The following is an 18,655-nucleotide window of genomic DNA, read 5'->3' on the forward strand; positions in this document are numbered from 1 at the left end:
GTGCGCAAGCCAGCACCTGCACGATCCTGTCACAAATTTTTTAAAAGGAGCTTCACGCATACACAAACACACAATCATGCTCACATTGTCACTTTGGCATTGTTAAATTTAGCCACAGTGCTTAGCAGGTGTAACAAATGTCTGCGAGCTGAGGCCTGGGAGGTGTTCCCACAGATCAGAGACGCTGCTTCTGTGTCTGATTACTTGTCTGCTGTCATGGAGCTGTGCTCTCTGCTCTCTTTTTTTCCTTCTCCCCTTGCCAGCCACAGGGGACCATCACAGCCTTTTTTTTCTGTTTATCTTGTGATATTTTTTTTAGTAGCAAGCGGCACAGCCCACCCCTCAGATGCATTCTTATTCTTTGCAAAGATAATGCGTCAATTAAGGCCACTAAAAGCTCCTGACCTCAAAGTCCCCAATGATACCACCAAATTGGATTTTAGACTGGGAATGTGTCGGCACCAATAATTCTGCAGAGCCTCAGATCGGAAATTTTTTTCTTTGAGATGGGGGGTTTAGGAGAAAAACAGGCAAGTATGAAATATGAGAGTGCGTTCCAAATCAAGTTCACTCAGCTACTCTGATTTCAACTGATGTGCTCTTTTGTGCCATATACATTTCTACCTGAATTAAAGCTGGGGTAGGAAACATGTTTTTGGCATCAGTGGTTTAAACAAAATCTATAATAACCTTTCAGCATATGGTGATTTAAGTGGTCTGAGTTGAAACTAGACTCCTGCACCTATTCTGAGATCTGTTTTCATGCTCTAGAAAATATAGGCCACGAGGAGAGACTGGTAGAAGGTAAGTGGTATAAAGGATAAAGAAGTAAGATGAATGAAGGACTTTGACATAGGAGAGCACAGCATGAAGACAAAAGTTATCATTACACATATCTGAAGCTTCCTCTTGTGAAGTTGTAGGAGTTTTTTTCATTCTAGATTTTGGCCTGCTGCCTAATGTCTCTCTCTAATTTTTTTCCTACCCTCTGTCTCTTTTTGCTTTCTGCTTCTTGCCTCCAATCTATCCTGTTCTTCACCTCAGGGGACACCACACAAAGGATGAGATCCGCTCCGTTTCCAACCCCTGCAGAATTGGATGCATATGCTAAGAAGGTTGCCAACAACCCCCTCACCATTAAGATCTTCCCCAACAGTGTCAAGGTCCCCCAGAGGAACCACGTGCGCCGTACTGTCAACGGGCTGGATACGTCAGGCCAGCGCTACAGCCCTTATCCTTCCTCTCAGGCCAGTGCCAAGACAGGCCTCCTCGCCATCGTCAAGGTGCCCACTGTCAAAGGCATCCTAAAAGATTTTGACGGTAGCCGGGCTCGCTTGCACCCTGACGTCATCATGAACCCCCTTACGGGACCCTATCAGGTGGCTTCAACCAGCACTTTAAACCACCAGGTGCAGAACCTTCCCCGGCCCCAGCAGAGGTTACCCCTTCCACCGCAGGACCCCCCTCAGACTGTGCATATACCCCTTCCCCAGCAGCAGGTGCACACCCAGAGTCTCAGACAGCCTCCCCCAATGGCCCAGCACCCTCAGGGCCCAGCCAGACTCCAGTCTCAGCACCCAGCTCTCGGGCAACCACAGGGGCCACCTACTGTCATGCTCCAGCAGCAGCACCTTCAGCAGCAGCAGCAGCCTCCACCTGGCCTGCAGGGAAGCAGAAAGCTTCCCGATGGCGATGCACCACCTAATGTTACTGTCTCTACCTCAACCATTCCACTCTCTATGGCTGCTGGTCTGCACCAGGGCCGCCAGGCTGACCTGAACACCATCGTACATCAGATCAACCAATTCTGCCAAGCTCGGGCCCAGGGTGCAGGAACCACCTCCATGTGTGAGGGCCAGATCGCCAACCCCAGCCCCATCAGTCGCAACCTGCTTATCAGCGCCTGTTCTAGGGTTTCCATGCACAGTAACCCTGCCACCCCTGGCTTCCCCCCACCCAACTGCATCATTGGCTCTCAAGAGAAAGCCACAGCCCCAGTGGGAGCTCACCCTCCACCCAGTGTGGCTGCTATGAACCACTTGCCTTCCAACCACACTGATCTCAAGCAGCAGCACCAGCTGCAGCAGCACCAACTGCACCCACATCAGAATCAACAGCAGCAGCAACTACAACACACCACGCAGCAGCAGCAGAAGATGCGCTCTTGGAATCAGCATCAGTTGGCTCATGTACCCCACATTCAGAATGGGGGGAGCCACCTCTGCAAGCAGCCTTCCAGGGACGCCACCTTCCATTTTAAGGGCATGGGCTACCCTGCAGAGGTGTGCGTGGGTCAGCCTTACTCACTAAAACCTCCCGTAGAGAGGCCCACCCCCTCCCCACCTGTTAACAACAACGGCATGCCCGGCCCCATGGCCCACTACACTAACGGTCACTACTTCCAGTCGCACATTTGGAACAGCAGCATCCTACCCACACCCAACAGTGACAGCTCCGGGTCTCAGGACATAGCCATGCCATTCCACGGTGCAGGCCCAGGAGGGTGCACCACGCTAGACTGTGGGCCCCCTGGGGCTCCCCATTACCGGCTAGGATCAAGCTCCTCCTCCTCCTCCTCCTCCTCCGCCCAGACTAATCTGATGCAAACAGCAGATTACTTGGGTGGGGACTTCCAGACGCCCTATTTCCGCGATCAGAATCTAGGGTTGATGGGCAAGATGCACAGGCCCCCTCTGAGCAGGGTAGGTCCAGAGGTTGGGGATGGCAGAACCGCTCTCATCCAGCACCCAGGGTACAGATAAGCTATGGCCTTGTCTCCACAACTGTTATCAGCACCCTTTGTTTAGTCTTAAGAAAGGAAACATGAATAAAACTCAACTTATAACTTAAGCAAATGACTGCTAATGTTAAAGAGGGTAAATTAATATATTTAATGAAGATCAGTAGGTTTTTTTTGTTTGTTTGTTTAATCTTGCAAGTGATCAATTGCTAGTTCTAGGTTTGTTAACGAGGGCTTCTAACTGGCACTTCATACTGTTTATTACCTGCTTTTTTTCCCTTGATGATACTTGTCAATTTACGTGCCTGGATCTCAAGTGATCCTGTGTCATTTCTACTTCAGACCTGCCACTAAAGTTTCCTTATGCATGCAAGAAAGAAAAACAGATCCCTCTCTGAAAAAACATCTGCTTTTTTTTTCTTCTTCCTGTAACAGGACCATGTCAGGAAATTTTTTGGTTCCGACTAGGTTCATTAAATTCGTTTCATTTCGATGATTAAACGCAGTCACTTCAGGACAAAAGAGAGAGCGATAACCGTGCGTCAATGCAAAGCCATCAGTTAGTGAAGTATAACAGAGTCCAGCTGGGACCTGTTCCAGAAAGCAGGTTTAGTTAGTTTGAGTTGATGAAGTTCAGGGGGGGGTGGGGGGGGGGGGGGGGGGGTGGTTGCAGCTGGGTCAGTCAGCTTAGGTAATATTAAACAAAAAAAAGCAGTTATCAGTGGAGCTCCGAGACCAACATTCACTATGGCAACGGGTAAATAAAGAGCAAATCTTCCACTTTAAATGGAAATATGAATGTTTGTCAATCTGTCACATTTTTCTTTTTTTCTTTCTTTTGTTTTTTTTAAAGCCACATTTTATTCAGCATTGCAATAATTTATTCAGCTTGAATTTTACTTATTTATTTAATGGAAGTTGGAATCCTACCTTTTATTGGCTACAATATCTGAATAAAACATTGTTGCAACCTGAAGGCTGAAATACAGGCGACAGCAGCGGAATATTGGAATATGGATCAAACAGATATGATGGCATTTAATTACTGTAACGTCAAAGTGTGTTGTAATGATTTGCGTGATTTGCAGTAAAAAACTGACTGTACCTTTTAAGACAGCTTTGTTGCATTCGCTCAGTAGCATATATTGACCTCAGCATGTGTGCATATTTCACATGCTATGAGAACACTTTTGGACTGTCTGCAGTCTGTAAGACTCAGACTCACTCTGAACTACATGTAGCTTGGTTTAAGAAGCTGGTTTCAGCAGGTACGCAATCATCCTCCCTCAGTCATCTTCACCATGTTATGCCGCTGTGATAAAATAGGATATATCATGAGATATGATAATAATACTTGAAGTATGTACCTTATAAACGATAGTATGGCCAATAAACAGGACAAGCTTCATGCAGAGGATTTTTTTTTAACAGGGATTATGCCAATATGCAGTTTAGTGTCGAGAAAGTGGTTAAGAACCTGACAGCTGCCATCCTGTCTACAGAGTTATAACGGAAGACCATGTAGCATGCAATAGATTTTATTCTTCCATGTCCACGGATCGCTGTATGTCCAGATCAATAGTCTTGAAAGGAAGAAAGTCCTCGGACAACAAAGTCAATATTCAACCAGATAGTAACCTAACTCTCAACTCTGCATTCACTGCTGGATAATAGGAGGTTAAAAAGAACCTGCAGGTTAGAGTCACAGAGTCGGTTATGCCAACTGACTGATCCAGAGTTCCTCATGTCAAAGTTAACAAACCTCAAAGTTTGGCTAAATCTGCTTTCTGGAATAGGCCTCGGGCAAAGCTTGCAGTATGCACACATGCACAAAGGGGTTCTCCTTCTTTTTAAATGTCATTATTTGTATAATAGGATTCTTCAAGATTGATACCTCTCCGTCACTTAAGGAAGTCTGTAATCAGGTTGTTTGTACATATTTAAGTTCCAAGAGGGAACAAACAAGTTGAAAAAACTTTGATGCTTGGTCCTGCTTCACATGCTGCAATGAATTCAGGTGTTTAAAAAGGAAAGAAAAAAGAGAAAAAGAAATAAAGGCATAACAGACTGCGTTAGTGCCACGTTTGGCAGCAAGATTGTGAAATGTTTATGACAAGGAAGGTTGTGATAAAACTTACTCCTACCTTTTTAAAAGCGACCAAAGTCAGGTTAACAAGGACACACTGTTAGGAAGCGGTGCCATTTTTAAAGTTCGTGTCCTTTTCAGATCGTCTTTGTATCCATGACAAATGTGTTTACTTGAATGTTTGAGATGATTTGTTTTGAAGGTATTGAAAGGCACAGACAAAAGTCTCTGAAGTAGATGAAATCCGCGTCAATGCCCCATAGGAACTCACTACACGCCTAGCTAGATTTGTGGTCCCAACAATGGGCACCTCAGCGAACTAAGTTACGTGTTGTTGCTACTGATGCTGATGCTGAAATGAAAAGACCAAATTGATCACTTGCAAGATCACTCGGAGGTAAATGAAGCCCGACTTTTAAGTGAAACAGCAAATGCATTGTTTATTTTATTGTACACTGGCTTACCTACTAGACTACTGTAACTTTAAAGTTTAATGATTGTGTATGAATGCTGCCTGTGGATGTGGGAACGGTTAAGGGTGAGTGTGTGTGTGCAGTAGACAGTGTGTGTGCGTGAGATATAACGCAATGGCACCCATGTTTTGTTCTCCTAACCCCCTAATGACCCTTAAAAAGCCTTAAGTGTTTGGTCCTTGGACTTTCCTTTGAAAATGAGCATGGTTTAATGAAAACCCCAAATAAGAAGGAAGAGGCAATGGTAAGGATCCACAGAAACAGCAATTTTATTTTGCTTTTCTTTTTTTTTTTCTTTTGACTTTTTACTTTAATGGAAGTTTTGTTGAATAGGCAGAGCAATTCCTTAGATATTCTTTATTATGTAAAGTGAGGAAAATGAGTAATATTTTGTAATTATATATTTTTAGCAATGTGTAGTTTTTTGAGCTGTAAAAATTTTTTTTTCTTCTCCCTCCCCTCCCCACAAAGTTTCAAAGCTTCAGTTTGCAGTTGTGACTATTTATAATACTTGATTTGCTTGTTATTTAAAAATTTATTTTCTTTCTTTATTTCTTGTACTGTTGCTGTGAAATGGAAGAAGGTCCACGAACCTTTCTTTTGTGTCATTCTGTACGACAGATAAGAGGCAAGAGCGTGAGAGTTGTGCTACTCTTTTTGTAATATTGTAATAATAAAATAAAGTTCTAATTTATGCTTTGAACTCAGTTCGCTTGAACATTAATTTGTCTAAATTAACAGCAGGCAGCCTAGCTCTTGTCATCCTCTGTGACAGTTCAGGTAGCTACACACACACACACACACATTTGTCTCTCTCATAATCAGCCCTAGAAGCGACTCTGTGTTTCTAAAGGCTTGTCTAAGCCACATTTGTAACTGTGACAGGTAGAGCCAAAGGTGGTGATTGCTACACCAATTGCTGCCGCTTCATGCCATTTATCCAGGCCGGAACAGGAAGTGGAGTAGACAAAGCAAGCTGTGAAATCTGTGGGACTGATCTGGTCGCAGTAGATTTAGCTTGTCTGGCTGTGATGAAAATGGGCCTAGTATAAAGGGCACACAGTGGGAGGGAAGGATCAGCACCTTGGTGAGTGGCATTACTCCACGAAGGTTTTCGAGCCATACCAGAGGTGCCAGCGGGTTATGGCCTTTGAGCAGAGGATGTGCATCCAGTTGACGTGCAGGAGCAGCATGTAGAAGAAGCCGCTGGATTAAATGTTCTGCTTTAAAATTTCTTTGCTATTTGCACAACACTGCCTGGCATTCAATACTGATAAATATTGCTGTTTTACACTGTTGTCAGTCAAACCCAAAGTGTCCACAAGGTTTTCTTTGGAAGGTTACACTGGGGAATCAGTCAGTCAGTAAAGTAGATTATCCATGTCTGTTAAAATTATTGGGCAAGTAAAACAGCCAGTCAGGCTGAGTAGCCAGAGAGCAGCTCTCTGTTAGACCGGTGTCATCTCTGTGGACTGGTACGCCTGCCACCGCCTACTGCCATCCATGAATAAGCCTCTCCAGCTCCTCCCTGTGGGTAAAGCAGGAAAATGTTAGTGGACTCGAATTACTTTCCTCCCTCACACAAATCCATGAATTCATCTTTCCGCACCTCTTTGTTGGCTCCTAGGCGGGGTTTCAGTGCCTGGCTGCTGGACATGCTCCCAACAGCCGGGATCCTCATCGATTTTGACCAGGTTGCTATTCCATTTGTTCCAGTTGACTTCCTCCACTCTGAGGAGACAAGAGGACACATGCTCCAATTACTGTCTGCCGTGTGACACATCAATCAGCTGTCAACAAAATTAGCGAACAACACGGTGTACTGTGCATCAATCGATTGTGCTCACACAGCCGCGTCTTGGATGAACTCTTCAATGCTAAACCTTTGTTTCTCCTTTGTTACTGTGCCTTGATGAAGTTGGCCTTTATCAGCCTTTATTGTGAGCAGCAGAGTGGTGATCAGTTTCATGCAAGGGATTTTATACTCCTCGATATGAAGAATCTTAATATAAAAACCTGGCCAATAAAGTCAGATAATAAGTCTAATATTAGACCTCATACATCATCCTTCCTGTCACCAGGAAACCCGCTACAAACCCACAAAGACTGACACACATGCAGAGGTTCAATTTAGCACAGCTGAACACAAATAATATAGCCAATACTGAAACGTAGCCAAATTTATGACTAATAACTCTAATAATTATGTATTCAATGCCCAAACGTGTTCTTTTCTCCTGTCTTTATACATGTCTGGATTTATCTGCAAGCGAGTTCAAGCCGCAGCTCACTAACAGCCAGTTTCTCTAGATTTTGTTTTTCTGCAGCCACAGAAGCCAACTAGTGCTAATGCACTTTGTAGTGATCCAACTAACAAATTTAGTAAAGTAAATGCAACATTTGAACATCATGTCAGCTGAAATAATTCAAAGTTAGACTAAGTTAGATTATAGTCATTATTTATGTCAGGCATTTTTAGTCTTTCTTGTACAAGGACAATTGTAAAGCAGGGGAAAAGCAAGAATGACACAGGAAATGCAGACCCAAACTGTAGTGGGTTTTTTTGTTTTTTTTTTACATTTTAAGAGAAAAAGCTTTGACCCAACAGGGCCTCCATAACTTGTGAGGCTGCATTTGGCATCATAGTGCTTTGTGCTAAATTATCCATGTTCAGCTGGTTTAGTATGTTGGTGTGCAATAAATGCAAAGTGCAGATGAGGCTGATTGGAACAAAAATAATTGACAAATAACTTGTTACCCCTTGAAAAAACTACCAGGAAAAAACACTGAAGCTCTTTTCTGAGCTGAGTGGTATCTGTCATATTTTACCTTATCGAACAAAATGACTGTGTGTGTATCAGAAGCTAGTGAAGGTGGTCTCTGCCTGTTCAGCTATTCTTGGAAAAACCCCAAAACTGCTCTAATGGTTATCAAACCACATCTTTAATGATTTACTGAGGTGTTGCAACTCATCGTTAAGGAAACATAAATGCAGAATGAAACATTTGATTTTGTAATACTGCTAGATGAAAACTAAAGGAACTTCCTGTAAAATAATCGTTTGCAGCTCTATATTTTCACTCTTGGACTTCATTAGAGTAACTTTGCATGACTCAAAAAATAATCCTTATTTATCTTATGCTGGTGCAGCGCCTCAGTTCATCTGTCTCAAACGAGCCATTCGCTTTAAGCAGATTTCTTCTGGACTGATGCTCCTAATAAAAGAAAGCCTTTAACAGCAGATGGGTGTGGCCACTGGGCTCACTGATGTGCCTGAGACGGCCTTATTAACCCTGTAACACCAAATGTATCATACTTGACACGTGAGTTTTTGATATCTATATAAGTGTGTGTCTTCTCTGTCCCCCCCCCCCCCCCCCCCCCAAAATAAATAGATAAATAAATAAATATAACCATAAACTATAAATCTTTCTTTATTTGAAACTTTTTGCCATGTTTAAAGTAGGAATGTACAAGAGCTGCAGCCTTCAGGAAGCTGGGACTTCAATCAACAGATTTCCAACCCTGCTCTATGCCAATATGTCATTGGAAAAAATGAGGCCTCTATCTCCAGTAGGGGTTAAGGTAAGGGCGTAGCCTTCAAGAAGGCAGAAGCTTCATGTTGATCTTTGTGGTATCTATTAATGTCTGCTTGCTAACATGTTGTCTTTGTCAACAAAACTGACAGAAACATTAGATGGTATTGGTTAAAAGCTTAAATTTCATTAAAAAAAACCCACAAATGTCAACCACATGTTGGAGCTAGAATGTCCAGGGCATTTGCAGCCCTTTGAAAATGTGTGACTAACCACTGTGCTGTCACTGAACTGAATAGAAGCCAACCTGAAACACTGCCGACGGTCCTTTCCAGTAGCAGTGTTGAGATTTTTCTCCACCCCACAGCGAAAATAACCCCTCAGGCAACAGGGCAGTCTCCTCTCCATGTCCAGGATAGTGATAGCCCTCTGAAAGCAGTCACATCATTTAAATCACGCATACTTCACTTATATACTCACATCAGCTCTGAACACTCTGACCTGTAGCTTCCAGATGCTGGTGGTCTCATTGGTGAGCTTCTCCACAGTGCGGTTCATGAGCGCGATGAGCATGTTGAGCAGCAGGATGTAGGTAAGTATGATATAGAAGATGAGGAGCACATAGAAGACGTCTATGTACTTGTAATCCTGGATGAACTCCATGTCGCCCATGCCAATGGTGAACTTGAAGAGCTGCAGGGTAGTGTAGGAGATGTTTGAGAAGCTGGGTTTGACACAATCCTCCTCAAGACCAACAAGGACAAAACGAGTTGATTTAGTGGTGTTTGTTGTATTCAGCTCTTTATCAGGAGACTTGTCCGCTGTAGGCTCTTTGAGCAGGGTGACCACCGCTGTGATAGGAAGCAGGTTACAGCAGGTTAAGCAGGTCTGATCAGGGTACACAAGCTACAGATTCTGTATGAAAAACCTTTTAAATGGAATCAAAAAATGCAGATGTTTTTGTGCAAACCTTTCTCCTTTTTAGAGAGGGTATAATACCTGCTGAAAATCCAAAGAGAAAGACGATGTAGACAAACAGGAAGCGCAGGATGTCACTGAGGATCATCTGCAAACAAGGAGACAGAGAGCCTCAGTGATGGGATCAGTTGCTATCTAATTTATCTTCTCTGTGGAACTGCGTGACATGCAAGGGCTACCTTTTGTATCATGACACTATAGATGCCCATGTGCTCGTTGCCCCTGGAGAAGTAGAGTATGTTCACCCAGCTGAGAGCAAGACACAACACCAGGAAGCTGAGGTACTTATCCCTCCCAAACAGGTGGAGCCCAGTGGAGATCAGGAAGAGGACACCCTGCAAAAGACTATCAGCGGCAGCACTGTAATAACTATTAACATGAATGCTGAGGAGTTTTACTGTGCTGTACATCTTCCACAAACCATTTATTTGCAAAGTGATATGGAAAAACCTATTTTTTCCCAAAAGAAGTACAATACCTATAGAAAGTATATAACCAACTTACCAATGTTTGGACACAAACATGCTTTTTATTTATTTTTACGACTTTCTACATTGTGGATACAAACTGAATACATCAAATCTATGAAGTAAGATATATGAAATTATGTAGCAAAGAAAAAATTGATGAATAACTCTAAATATGTCTTATCTTTTAGATCCTCCAAAGTAGCCACCTTTGCTTTGGTGACACCACTGCAAACCTTCAATCATTCTGGAAAATTACAAAAACTTTGTGTCCCCAAGTGCAGTCGCAAAAACCACCAAGTGCTATGACGAAACTGCCTCACTTGAGGACCACCCCAGGAAAGGAAGACCAAGAGTCACCTCTGCTGCTGAGGATAAATTCATCCAAAACACCAGCCTCAGAAATCGCAAGTTAACAGTATCTCCGATTAGAGCAGGACAATGACCCCAAACACACCTCCAGGCTGTGTAAGGCCTATTTGACCAAGAAGGAGAGTGATGGAGTGCTGCACCAGATTGCCTGGCCTCCACAGTCACCTAACCTAAACAAAATTGAGATGGTTTGGGATGAGATTTGACCGCAGAGTGAAGGCAAAAGGCCCAACAAGTGCTCAGCATCTCTGGGAACTCCTTCAAGACTGTTTGAAAACCATTTCAGGCGACTACCTCATGAAGCTCATCGAGAGAATGCCAAGAGTGTGCAAAGCAGTAATCAAAGCAAAGGGTGGCTATTTTGAAGAATCTAAAATATAAAACATGTTTTGAGGTATTTCACACTTTTTTGTTCACTACATAATTCCATATGTGTTCATTCACAGTTTTGATACCTTCAGTAAGAATCTACAATGTAAATAGAAAAACACATTAAATGAGAAGGTGTGTCTAAATTTTTGACATCATTAAATCACAACAACTGCTGCAGTCAATTGAAACTATTAAAAGGAAATGTTAGTAGTAAAGGGGCTTCAGCTGATTGCTGCACGAATGCAAGTTGCGACTCTGTATCAGGAATAATACTGCATTATAAAGAGGTGAGAAAACTCCACAAGGTAGCTTTAATTTTGAGCGTGCCTGCTACTTACAAAAGAATCTCATAATATCCGTCAACCAGCAGGGTCTCCAGCTTTGGTCGTTTCCTCATCATATCTATAATCTAGGGATTCAGATGAGGTAATCAGTCATGTTACTGGACTACAACTTCCACTAGGTGGTGATATAAGAAAGTAGATGTACACAAACACAAAGTTAACTACATACCCCTATGAAAAAGAAGTAGCAGTTCGCAACTGCTGTCACCAGCCAAGCTAAAATGTACAGGTAATCATCGGTCTTGAGGTTAATGTGAAGTAATGGCTGTGGGGCACAGAGAGAACATCATCCACATTAACACAGGCCTGTCTGTGATGCTTGCACAGCTCACCTCTTTTGTGTCAGTCAGCTTACCATTCTTTCTTTCTTATAGTAGGCTAGGAGAGTAAAGATGATCAAGTACACAAGGTAGGACAGGAAGTTGAAGAAAAACATTCCACTGGCAAACCTATTCCACTTTTCTTCAAGCAGTTGGATCAGAGGCTCCGTCTCGAGCATCTCGTGACGGTTCTAAGAGGAGAAAGGAAGGGATGCACATTTGAGAACCGAACAGCATGCAACTACTGCTCTGATTGGTGTCACAATGCTGGGACTCACAGGGATGTCGCTGCCATAGATCAGTATCTTCAGCACTGAGTTCTCCTCATATGAGTCCACAGAGGCCAGGTCGTACAGGGAGCAGTGGACGGGCCCATAAACCCACTCGGTGAATTTACGGGACAAGTGTTTGGTTCCAGGCTCTTGGAACTCTCGTCTTAAGATGTGTGAGAACAGCTGTAGACAAATAAAAAGGAAAGCTAGAACAAAGAAAGTCTGTGAAGGTCTGATCTATTTCTGAAAGCCCAGAAACCCGCAGATCCCACCAAAACTTATAGTTTCTGCCCTGTCAGTAGTAAAGGAGGGCCATACTACTCTTATGGCTCTGCACTTCATTCTCACTGTTGCTTTTCTCACTTGGTAGTACTCTTAATGTCAACCTGCAGTGTTTTACCTCAGTCTTGCCAGTGTGGGCAGCCATTTTGAGAGGTGTCAGGCCCTTCTTGTTCTCAATGTTTTCCAGCTGCACCTTGGGATACAGTCTCGCTGTGATCTTTAGGATACGGTCGTACATGCTGACTATGAATTCTGTGTTGCACTTGGAGTTGTCAGCCACCATCACAAGGGCATGCAGGACCGTGTTGCCTTGAGAATCTACCATCTTAGGATCTGCTCGCTGGTATTCATTGTCCATTAAGAAGTCTACCACGTCGGGCTGGTTGGTGCAGGCTGCCAGAGACAGGGGCAGCTCACCTGCAGACAAAGATTTGATGATATTTTAAAGTTTTATTCCAGCCTTACTTATTTTTTGAATCAAAATCAGGGTGTTGAAACGTTTAAAGGCTACACCATGGAGCCCTGCCCTCAAAAACGGACACAGATGTAACTGGATTTAAAAAATAAGTGCTTAAAGGCTTTAAAACATGTTTTGCGCCATCTTCTTTCAGTACAGAACATTACATCAAATGGTAAATGGTCTGTATTTGTATAGCGCTTTACTAGTCCCTACGGACCCCAAAGCGCTTTATACATCCAGTCATTCACCCATTCACACACACACTGGTGATGGCAAGCTACATTGTAGCCACAGCCACCCTGGGGCGCACTGACAGAGGCAAGACTGCCGGACACTGGCGCCACCGGGCCCTCTGACCACCACCAGTAGGCAGCGGGTGAAGTGTCTTGCCCAAGGACACAACGACCGAGACTGTCCAAGCTCGAACCGGAAACCTTCCGATTACAAGGCGAACTCCCAACTCTTGAGCCACAATCACATCGCTGGGTTGATTGGTTACAGTCAATAGACTTACATTAGTTCATGTTAGCGAACTAGTAACAGGGATAAACATACCAGGATAACAGGATAAAATACAAACCCTAAAATTAAAAATCAGTCTAAAGGGACTATTTTTTTGCTGGTCCATTTTATGTCTAGTCAATCCAATTGACATTATATTGTGACAACTAGTTTTGAATCCAGTCATGGTTTCCTCTATGATTTAGGGACTACACACGAAGCTATCGGTGGGGGAAAGATTCCTGCATTACTCATATTGTCCATTTTTATCTCTATCTTCCCTCTGAAGCTAGAGATGCAAATGCAAAACTGGAAAAAATTATTTGCAGAATCCTTAAGCAAAGGATGAGACTGTTGGTAGCAAGAGTGTCCTGTTTTTCTTTGTGGTGTGTTTGCAGTTAAATTTCCATTGACCAATGATGTTTGAGCAAGCTTTTGTTGCTCATGCAGAAAAAAATTCTGTCCAGGCAGCAACAGAAAAACACACATATGGTGAAACCGTCTTGAAACCATCAGCTAATATAAGTCATTGATTTAGCCATTAACTAGATAAAAAAAAATCAGCATTTGTAAAAACTATCTGGCCGAAAGAAGAGCAAGTTTGACCCAAATAATCTTTTTGTTAAACTGGTAATAGAGGAAGATGAGTTACAGAGAGATAATTAATTGATTATAAATTGTGAAATTTATGGCCAACAAATCATGAAGATCACATTTACTTAATATTCCAGGTATTCTGTACATTTGAAACAATTATTTTATGTTTGATTAAAGAGTATACTGTTACACGCCAAAGAATAATTTATCATATGTGACTTTTAAGACTTTAATAAGTACCAGAGGTTATGTAACAGTATGTAGATAGGGATACTAATATAGTTGGTGTCATAGTTAAAGGGAACCTGAGGAAACCTTTACTTATCTTGAGTTCGCTCTTGTTTCTCATTCGAGATTCAAAGCTGTACTGGTCTTTTAATGTACTCTCATGTAATTCAGAATTCTGCATTTTGCAAAAGGACACTAAATAAGAAACTTGGAAAAGTAGCAGCATGTCCAAAAATAGGACAATCTTTCCCTTTGAACAACTTGCACACTGTTCCTCTATACATATTTGAGTATTAAGTATTGATCGAGAAAACTGGGCCATCATATTGTTCCTTCAAAAAAAAAAAAATCACACTTCTGCTCTGATGCTAAAAACTACAAAAATAACTGGCTGACTCACTGCGTCGGCATATGATCTTTGCATGAGGAAACTCCTCTCTGCAGCAGCATGTGCTCACCAAAGTAGAAGTAGGGACCCTTGTGTGGTTGGAAGAATTTCCCGCAAGCTCTGACGTGAACGTCTGCACCTTTGCTGACCAGCAGCTTCACATAAAAAATACTTCTCCTCTCGATGGCTATATGCAGAGCTGTCTGGCCTGCAAGAAAATGAGTCTTATTTAAACATGTCCACTGCATTACTGGAAAAAAATGCTGGAATACGGATATTGTGACAAGATTAAAAGAGTTCAAATAAATCTCCCGGACACAGAAAATCTGTTACCTTTGTAGTAGTTGTTGGTGTAGGCTGCGTTCACAAACTCCTTAACATCACCCATCTTCTCTGAAATGTCGATCAACATTTCAATGGTCTCATTCCTGCCGTCTTTGAGGTGCAGTAGAGCTTTCATTAAGGGCGTTTTACCGTAGGACCGATCTGTGGATGTAAACACAAATCCATGTGGTTAACACATAGGTCAGCATGTTCTACTTTAGTTGCAGCTGTTGCATTACCGGTCCTCCAACACTCACACAAAGAGTCAGAGAGTTTCTTCATATTTTGGCGCAGGTACTCTTGAAGGCCATCTAGTTTGCTGATATCTCTGCTGGCCACTGCTTCAAACAGTCTGTCACGGTTATACGTCTTGCTGTCTCTCCTGTTATCATGCTGATCCACACCTCGAATCCCTCTATACAAAAAACCAAAAAAGTGTAACAGACAGTTGGGTTGCAGGGGGTTATTAAATCAGCACTTTGGGGCTTGAAAATACCCAGCACCAATCCTATAATGAGTGTTATATTGAGGCAAACATCATTTTATCACTGCATGGAGAGGCTCACTTGTCAAAGTTGAAATTGAATCTGATCTGAGGTTTCGTCTTCTCCATTTCTTCCTGGTAATCAGTGTCCATAGGTGTCTTGGGGTCCTCCGGGCTCAACCTCAAAGCAGAAGCCAGACCATCTTTCTTAGTCACCTTTTGGCGCGACCTTTCCTCCTCTGTCCTGTCGTCTGTCTCCAGAGTGAAACCAAACATCTCAGATTTCTTCATTTTTCACCCTTTCCTCCAGTGATCTGCATGGAAATACAACACAGTTATCCATAATCCAGAAGTGACAGAGGTGCTGCAAGGAGCTTTCAATACAAAGTGTAGAGATTTTTTTCAAGACACTGTTACTGTTTCACTGCTAATACCTAATAACTAAGACACTCAGTAACTAACATTTTACTGGTGCTTTTTTTAAAATTTATTTTCATTTAAATTGTAGTTAACCGGCTTTATGAGCTTTAAGGAGACTAAGTTTGGTAGTGGTTGTATGTGTGTCATGTCAAAATTTAATCTCTGACCTCACTTTTACATTTAACCCCAAATGCATTACAGCTTTAAAGAAAGTAATATCAAGAGAAAGAGCATGAGCTGCTAGTCAGTTATTTACGTCTAGTTACAAGTTGTAAAAATCAATATTATTACAAACCTATTATCCGTTAGCTTCTCCTACACAAGTTTGCTATTTTGTTTACAAAATTTTGTTTACAAAATACCAAACTATACCAAACTATTCCCTTAAAAGTGTCTTGGCTGTCTTGGTGGAGGTTTGTGCTCTCTGGGTGCTTCTTGTTGAAAAAATAAAAGCAACTAATCGAGTCCTGTTTAGCCTGCAGAAATTTGAAACATGAGAAAAAGGGCAATAAAATCACTGTACACCCAAATCTGTGTCCACAGTAAGTCATCTACAACAATTGGAGGAATCAAAGTAAAGATTTAGGTTAAACCATTTAAAACTATGTCATTACACACTGCTTGGATTGAATTGGTTACAAACACAGCCATGAGCCACTGTAAATAATTCAGGTCAGAGCGTGTAGCGTGGCTGCATCAGCAGAATCGGAAAGATGTTTACCACAGGGGCTTATCTAACCCGTCTTAAATGGCACGAACATAGCTTTCAGACATGTGATGTTTCCCCAACCAGTGACTAACAAAGGAGTTTTTATTTAAAACACTTCCTTGACAACAGTAGAAACACAGCACTCGATCTTCTTGCTGCTCGCTGCTTTGTGGCATGATCAGTTGGTTTACAGTGTGGTTACACATTCACAGTCTAAAAGGATTCCAAGTTCAGCTGATAGTAAACAGACAGTATGCCCCGATGTTAAAGAAAGATGCGTTAAGGGCCATGAGACCGTACAGAAATCTTCTGTGGCTTCTTGTTCCTCTTTTTGAGTCAGAAAATGGGGAATTAGTGATTCAGTGGAAACTTATACCCCATGGACATCATGGGAGGAACACAGCAAAAAAACACAACAACGGACTAAAAACACAGAATAAGCACATCTGTTGTGGTAAAACCATTTTGCTGAACATCATGTAAAAGATGAATTAAACAGATGCTTTCAATCACACAACTGAAACGGTAGTATTTTAAAGAAAGAAATGCTAAGCTTACATGTCTATAAATGTTTGCATTGTAAAACTGCTTGTACAGGAACCTCTCCTACATCATGTCATTATGTCCTGGTGTATTATTTATGACTTATTGATCCATGATGCTCAGTAATGTGAGCCATGTATGGTTTTTTTTTTTATGCTGCACAAACATGTCTCTACAATAATAAAGATAATCTGCTCTTTATTCTCACTGAGGCGCAATCTAAACTGTGAAAAACATCCCTTTAACTGCGCACTTCAACATGCCATCCATATACCGAAGTAGTGCAACATGCCACGGCAGTAGCACATTCTTCATGAACTAAACATTTTTTTTCATAAAGTGGCAATCAAAGCAGTAACAAACGAGCTGACTTACCAGACTTCAATCTTCGTCGTCTATACTGTTTCCTTTGTTTAAAAGTTTTTGAAAAAAATCTGATGTTAATGTCAAAACCACTGAGGTATTGACACACCCTCAGAGACATGAGCGTGTGAATACTATTGTGTCTCCGAAGATGCCTGCTTAGCATTAAGAGAAATGTAATAGTAGGAGCAAGGCAGAGGGAAATAAGATAACCCGCCCTTGAGAAAATTACGGCACTTTACTCTGGGCTTGAGTGCTTAAAAGGATGCTGTACTGACCATTACTGGACATGACAAAATACCACAGAGAATGCAGTATATTACCTGACCTAACACAACAGAGCTTGGCTTTTTTTGATGACTTCAGGAAAGAGGAGCTACAGAGCAGATTGCAGTGTTAAAACAACTGTTAAAATCTTTTATCTTTGAATTTATTCAGACTAAATAATCCACTGAAGCACTTAGCTGAACAAAAAAGCAGGCATGAAGCAGAAGAGCACTGGCGTGTTGTCCACAGAAAATCCACAGAAAATGAAAGCAGAAGTTTCAAAAAGGAGAAACTTACCCTGAAGAATCAAATTCAGAATGCTGAAGATTTTGGTCGTAAGTCTTCTGGGGTTTTTTTTTAGTCCATAAAGCTGCTCAAGAGTTTCCTGTACGTCTTACAAGTCTCTTCGTGTTCTCAATGTGATGTACTTGGGTGTTTTATTTAGTGCTGCTCTGGTCCTGTGACTAAATGTGTGGTTGCAGAGCATCTGCCTACCAGCGTGAGCTGTAGCTGCAGAGCTCGCATGAGACAACTTCCTTTTTTTACTTTTGAAAAGGATGCATGAGATCGTTATCGTTTGCATATGGTGGCATAACCAAAACCGTCACTTGAACCCCAAAAAAAACTTCTCTGTGATCTTGATCCCATTTGTATCTGAGCTTGTCATTCTCAAAGGAGCCTTGATTAAATACAAAACAGAAATGTGCACAAAGCTAAAACTCTCTTTATTAGCCTGTCTGAGCTCACGCAGGCAGAATAACACATTCAACGACAGTCAGGAGCAAATTCGGTTATTAACACCGGTTTATTTCTAGCATAGTAGCATCACTATCACTGTGGCTTAATGCAGCATAATGAGTGAGTGAACACACTAATAACGCAGTGGACTGTGACGTCTATATGTGCCTGTGGGGGAAAAAAAACTGTGTTTATGTGATTATAGTAAAATATGAAGCTATAGACTTGACAAACAGGTTTTCTCTTTAACTGGTTGATGACTTTTAATCTTCATAATCATAATCGTATCTCCTTAAACCAAATGACAACAAGTATGAAAAGGAATATTAAAAAAACAAACAAAGGACATCCATGAACTTTTTGAGTAGAACATATACTAAGTTAAAGGTCA

At 41.9% G+C, this 18,655-nt stretch overlaps 2 protein-coding genes across 5 annotated transcripts in view; one reads left to right on the forward strand and one right to left on the reverse strand.

Annotated features, from left to right (window-relative positions):
• fam222ba (family with sequence similarity 222 member Ba) overlaps nucleotides 1–3,817 on the forward strand; it is a 29,746-nt gene extending 25,929 nt beyond the window's left edge. For all 3 annotated transcript variants that reach the window (XM_085175573.1, XM_085175572.1, XM_085175571.1), the window contains exon 3: nucleotides 1,045–3,817. In XM_085175573.1, the coding sequence (XP_085031699.1) occupies nucleotides 1,045–2,762 (1,718 nt within the window). In that variant the 3' untranslated portion in view covers nucleotides 2,763–3,817. The remainder of the gene's footprint in view (nucleotides 1–1,044) is intronic.
• A 1,727-nt stretch (nucleotides 3,818–5,544) lies between these two features.
• trpv1 (transient receptor potential cation channel, subfamily V, member 1) lies at nucleotides 5,545–17,998 on the reverse strand. Of its 2 annotated transcripts, none has more exons than XM_085175567.1 (16): nucleotides 17,824–17,998; nucleotides 15,307–15,538; nucleotides 14,998–15,155; nucleotides 14,750–14,902; nucleotides 14,487–14,624; nucleotides 12,361–12,659; nucleotides 11,967–12,143; nucleotides 11,724–11,879; nucleotides 11,538–11,633; nucleotides 11,363–11,433; nucleotides 9,993–10,158; nucleotides 9,835–9,901; nucleotides 9,337–9,686; nucleotides 9,143–9,264; nucleotides 6,909–7,030; nucleotides 5,545–6,827 (listed from the first exon to the last, which is right to left on the reverse strand). In XM_085175567.1, the coding sequence occupies exons 2-16, from the start codon at nucleotides 15,513–15,515 to the stop codon at nucleotides 6,748–6,750; spliced, it is 2,364 nt and encodes a 787-aa protein (XP_085031693.1). In that variant the 5' UTR covers nucleotides 15,516–15,538; nucleotides 17,824–17,998; the 3' UTR covers nucleotides 5,545–6,747. The 2 variants fall into 2 exon arrangements, with proteins under 2 accessions (XP_085031693.1, XP_085031695.1); XM_085175569.1 differs by lacking the exon at nucleotides 17,824–17,998 and adding an exon at nucleotides 17,272–17,812.
• Nucleotides 17,999–18,655: the final 657 nt, after the last annotated feature.

This window comes from Neolamprologus multifasciatus, chromosome 10 (assembly GCF_963576455.1).
Source record: "Neolamprologus multifasciatus chromosome 10, fNeoMul1.2, whole genome shotgun sequence".
NCBI classification, from domain to species: Eukaryota; Metazoa; Chordata; class Actinopteri; order Cichliformes; family Cichlidae; genus Neolamprologus; species Neolamprologus multifasciatus.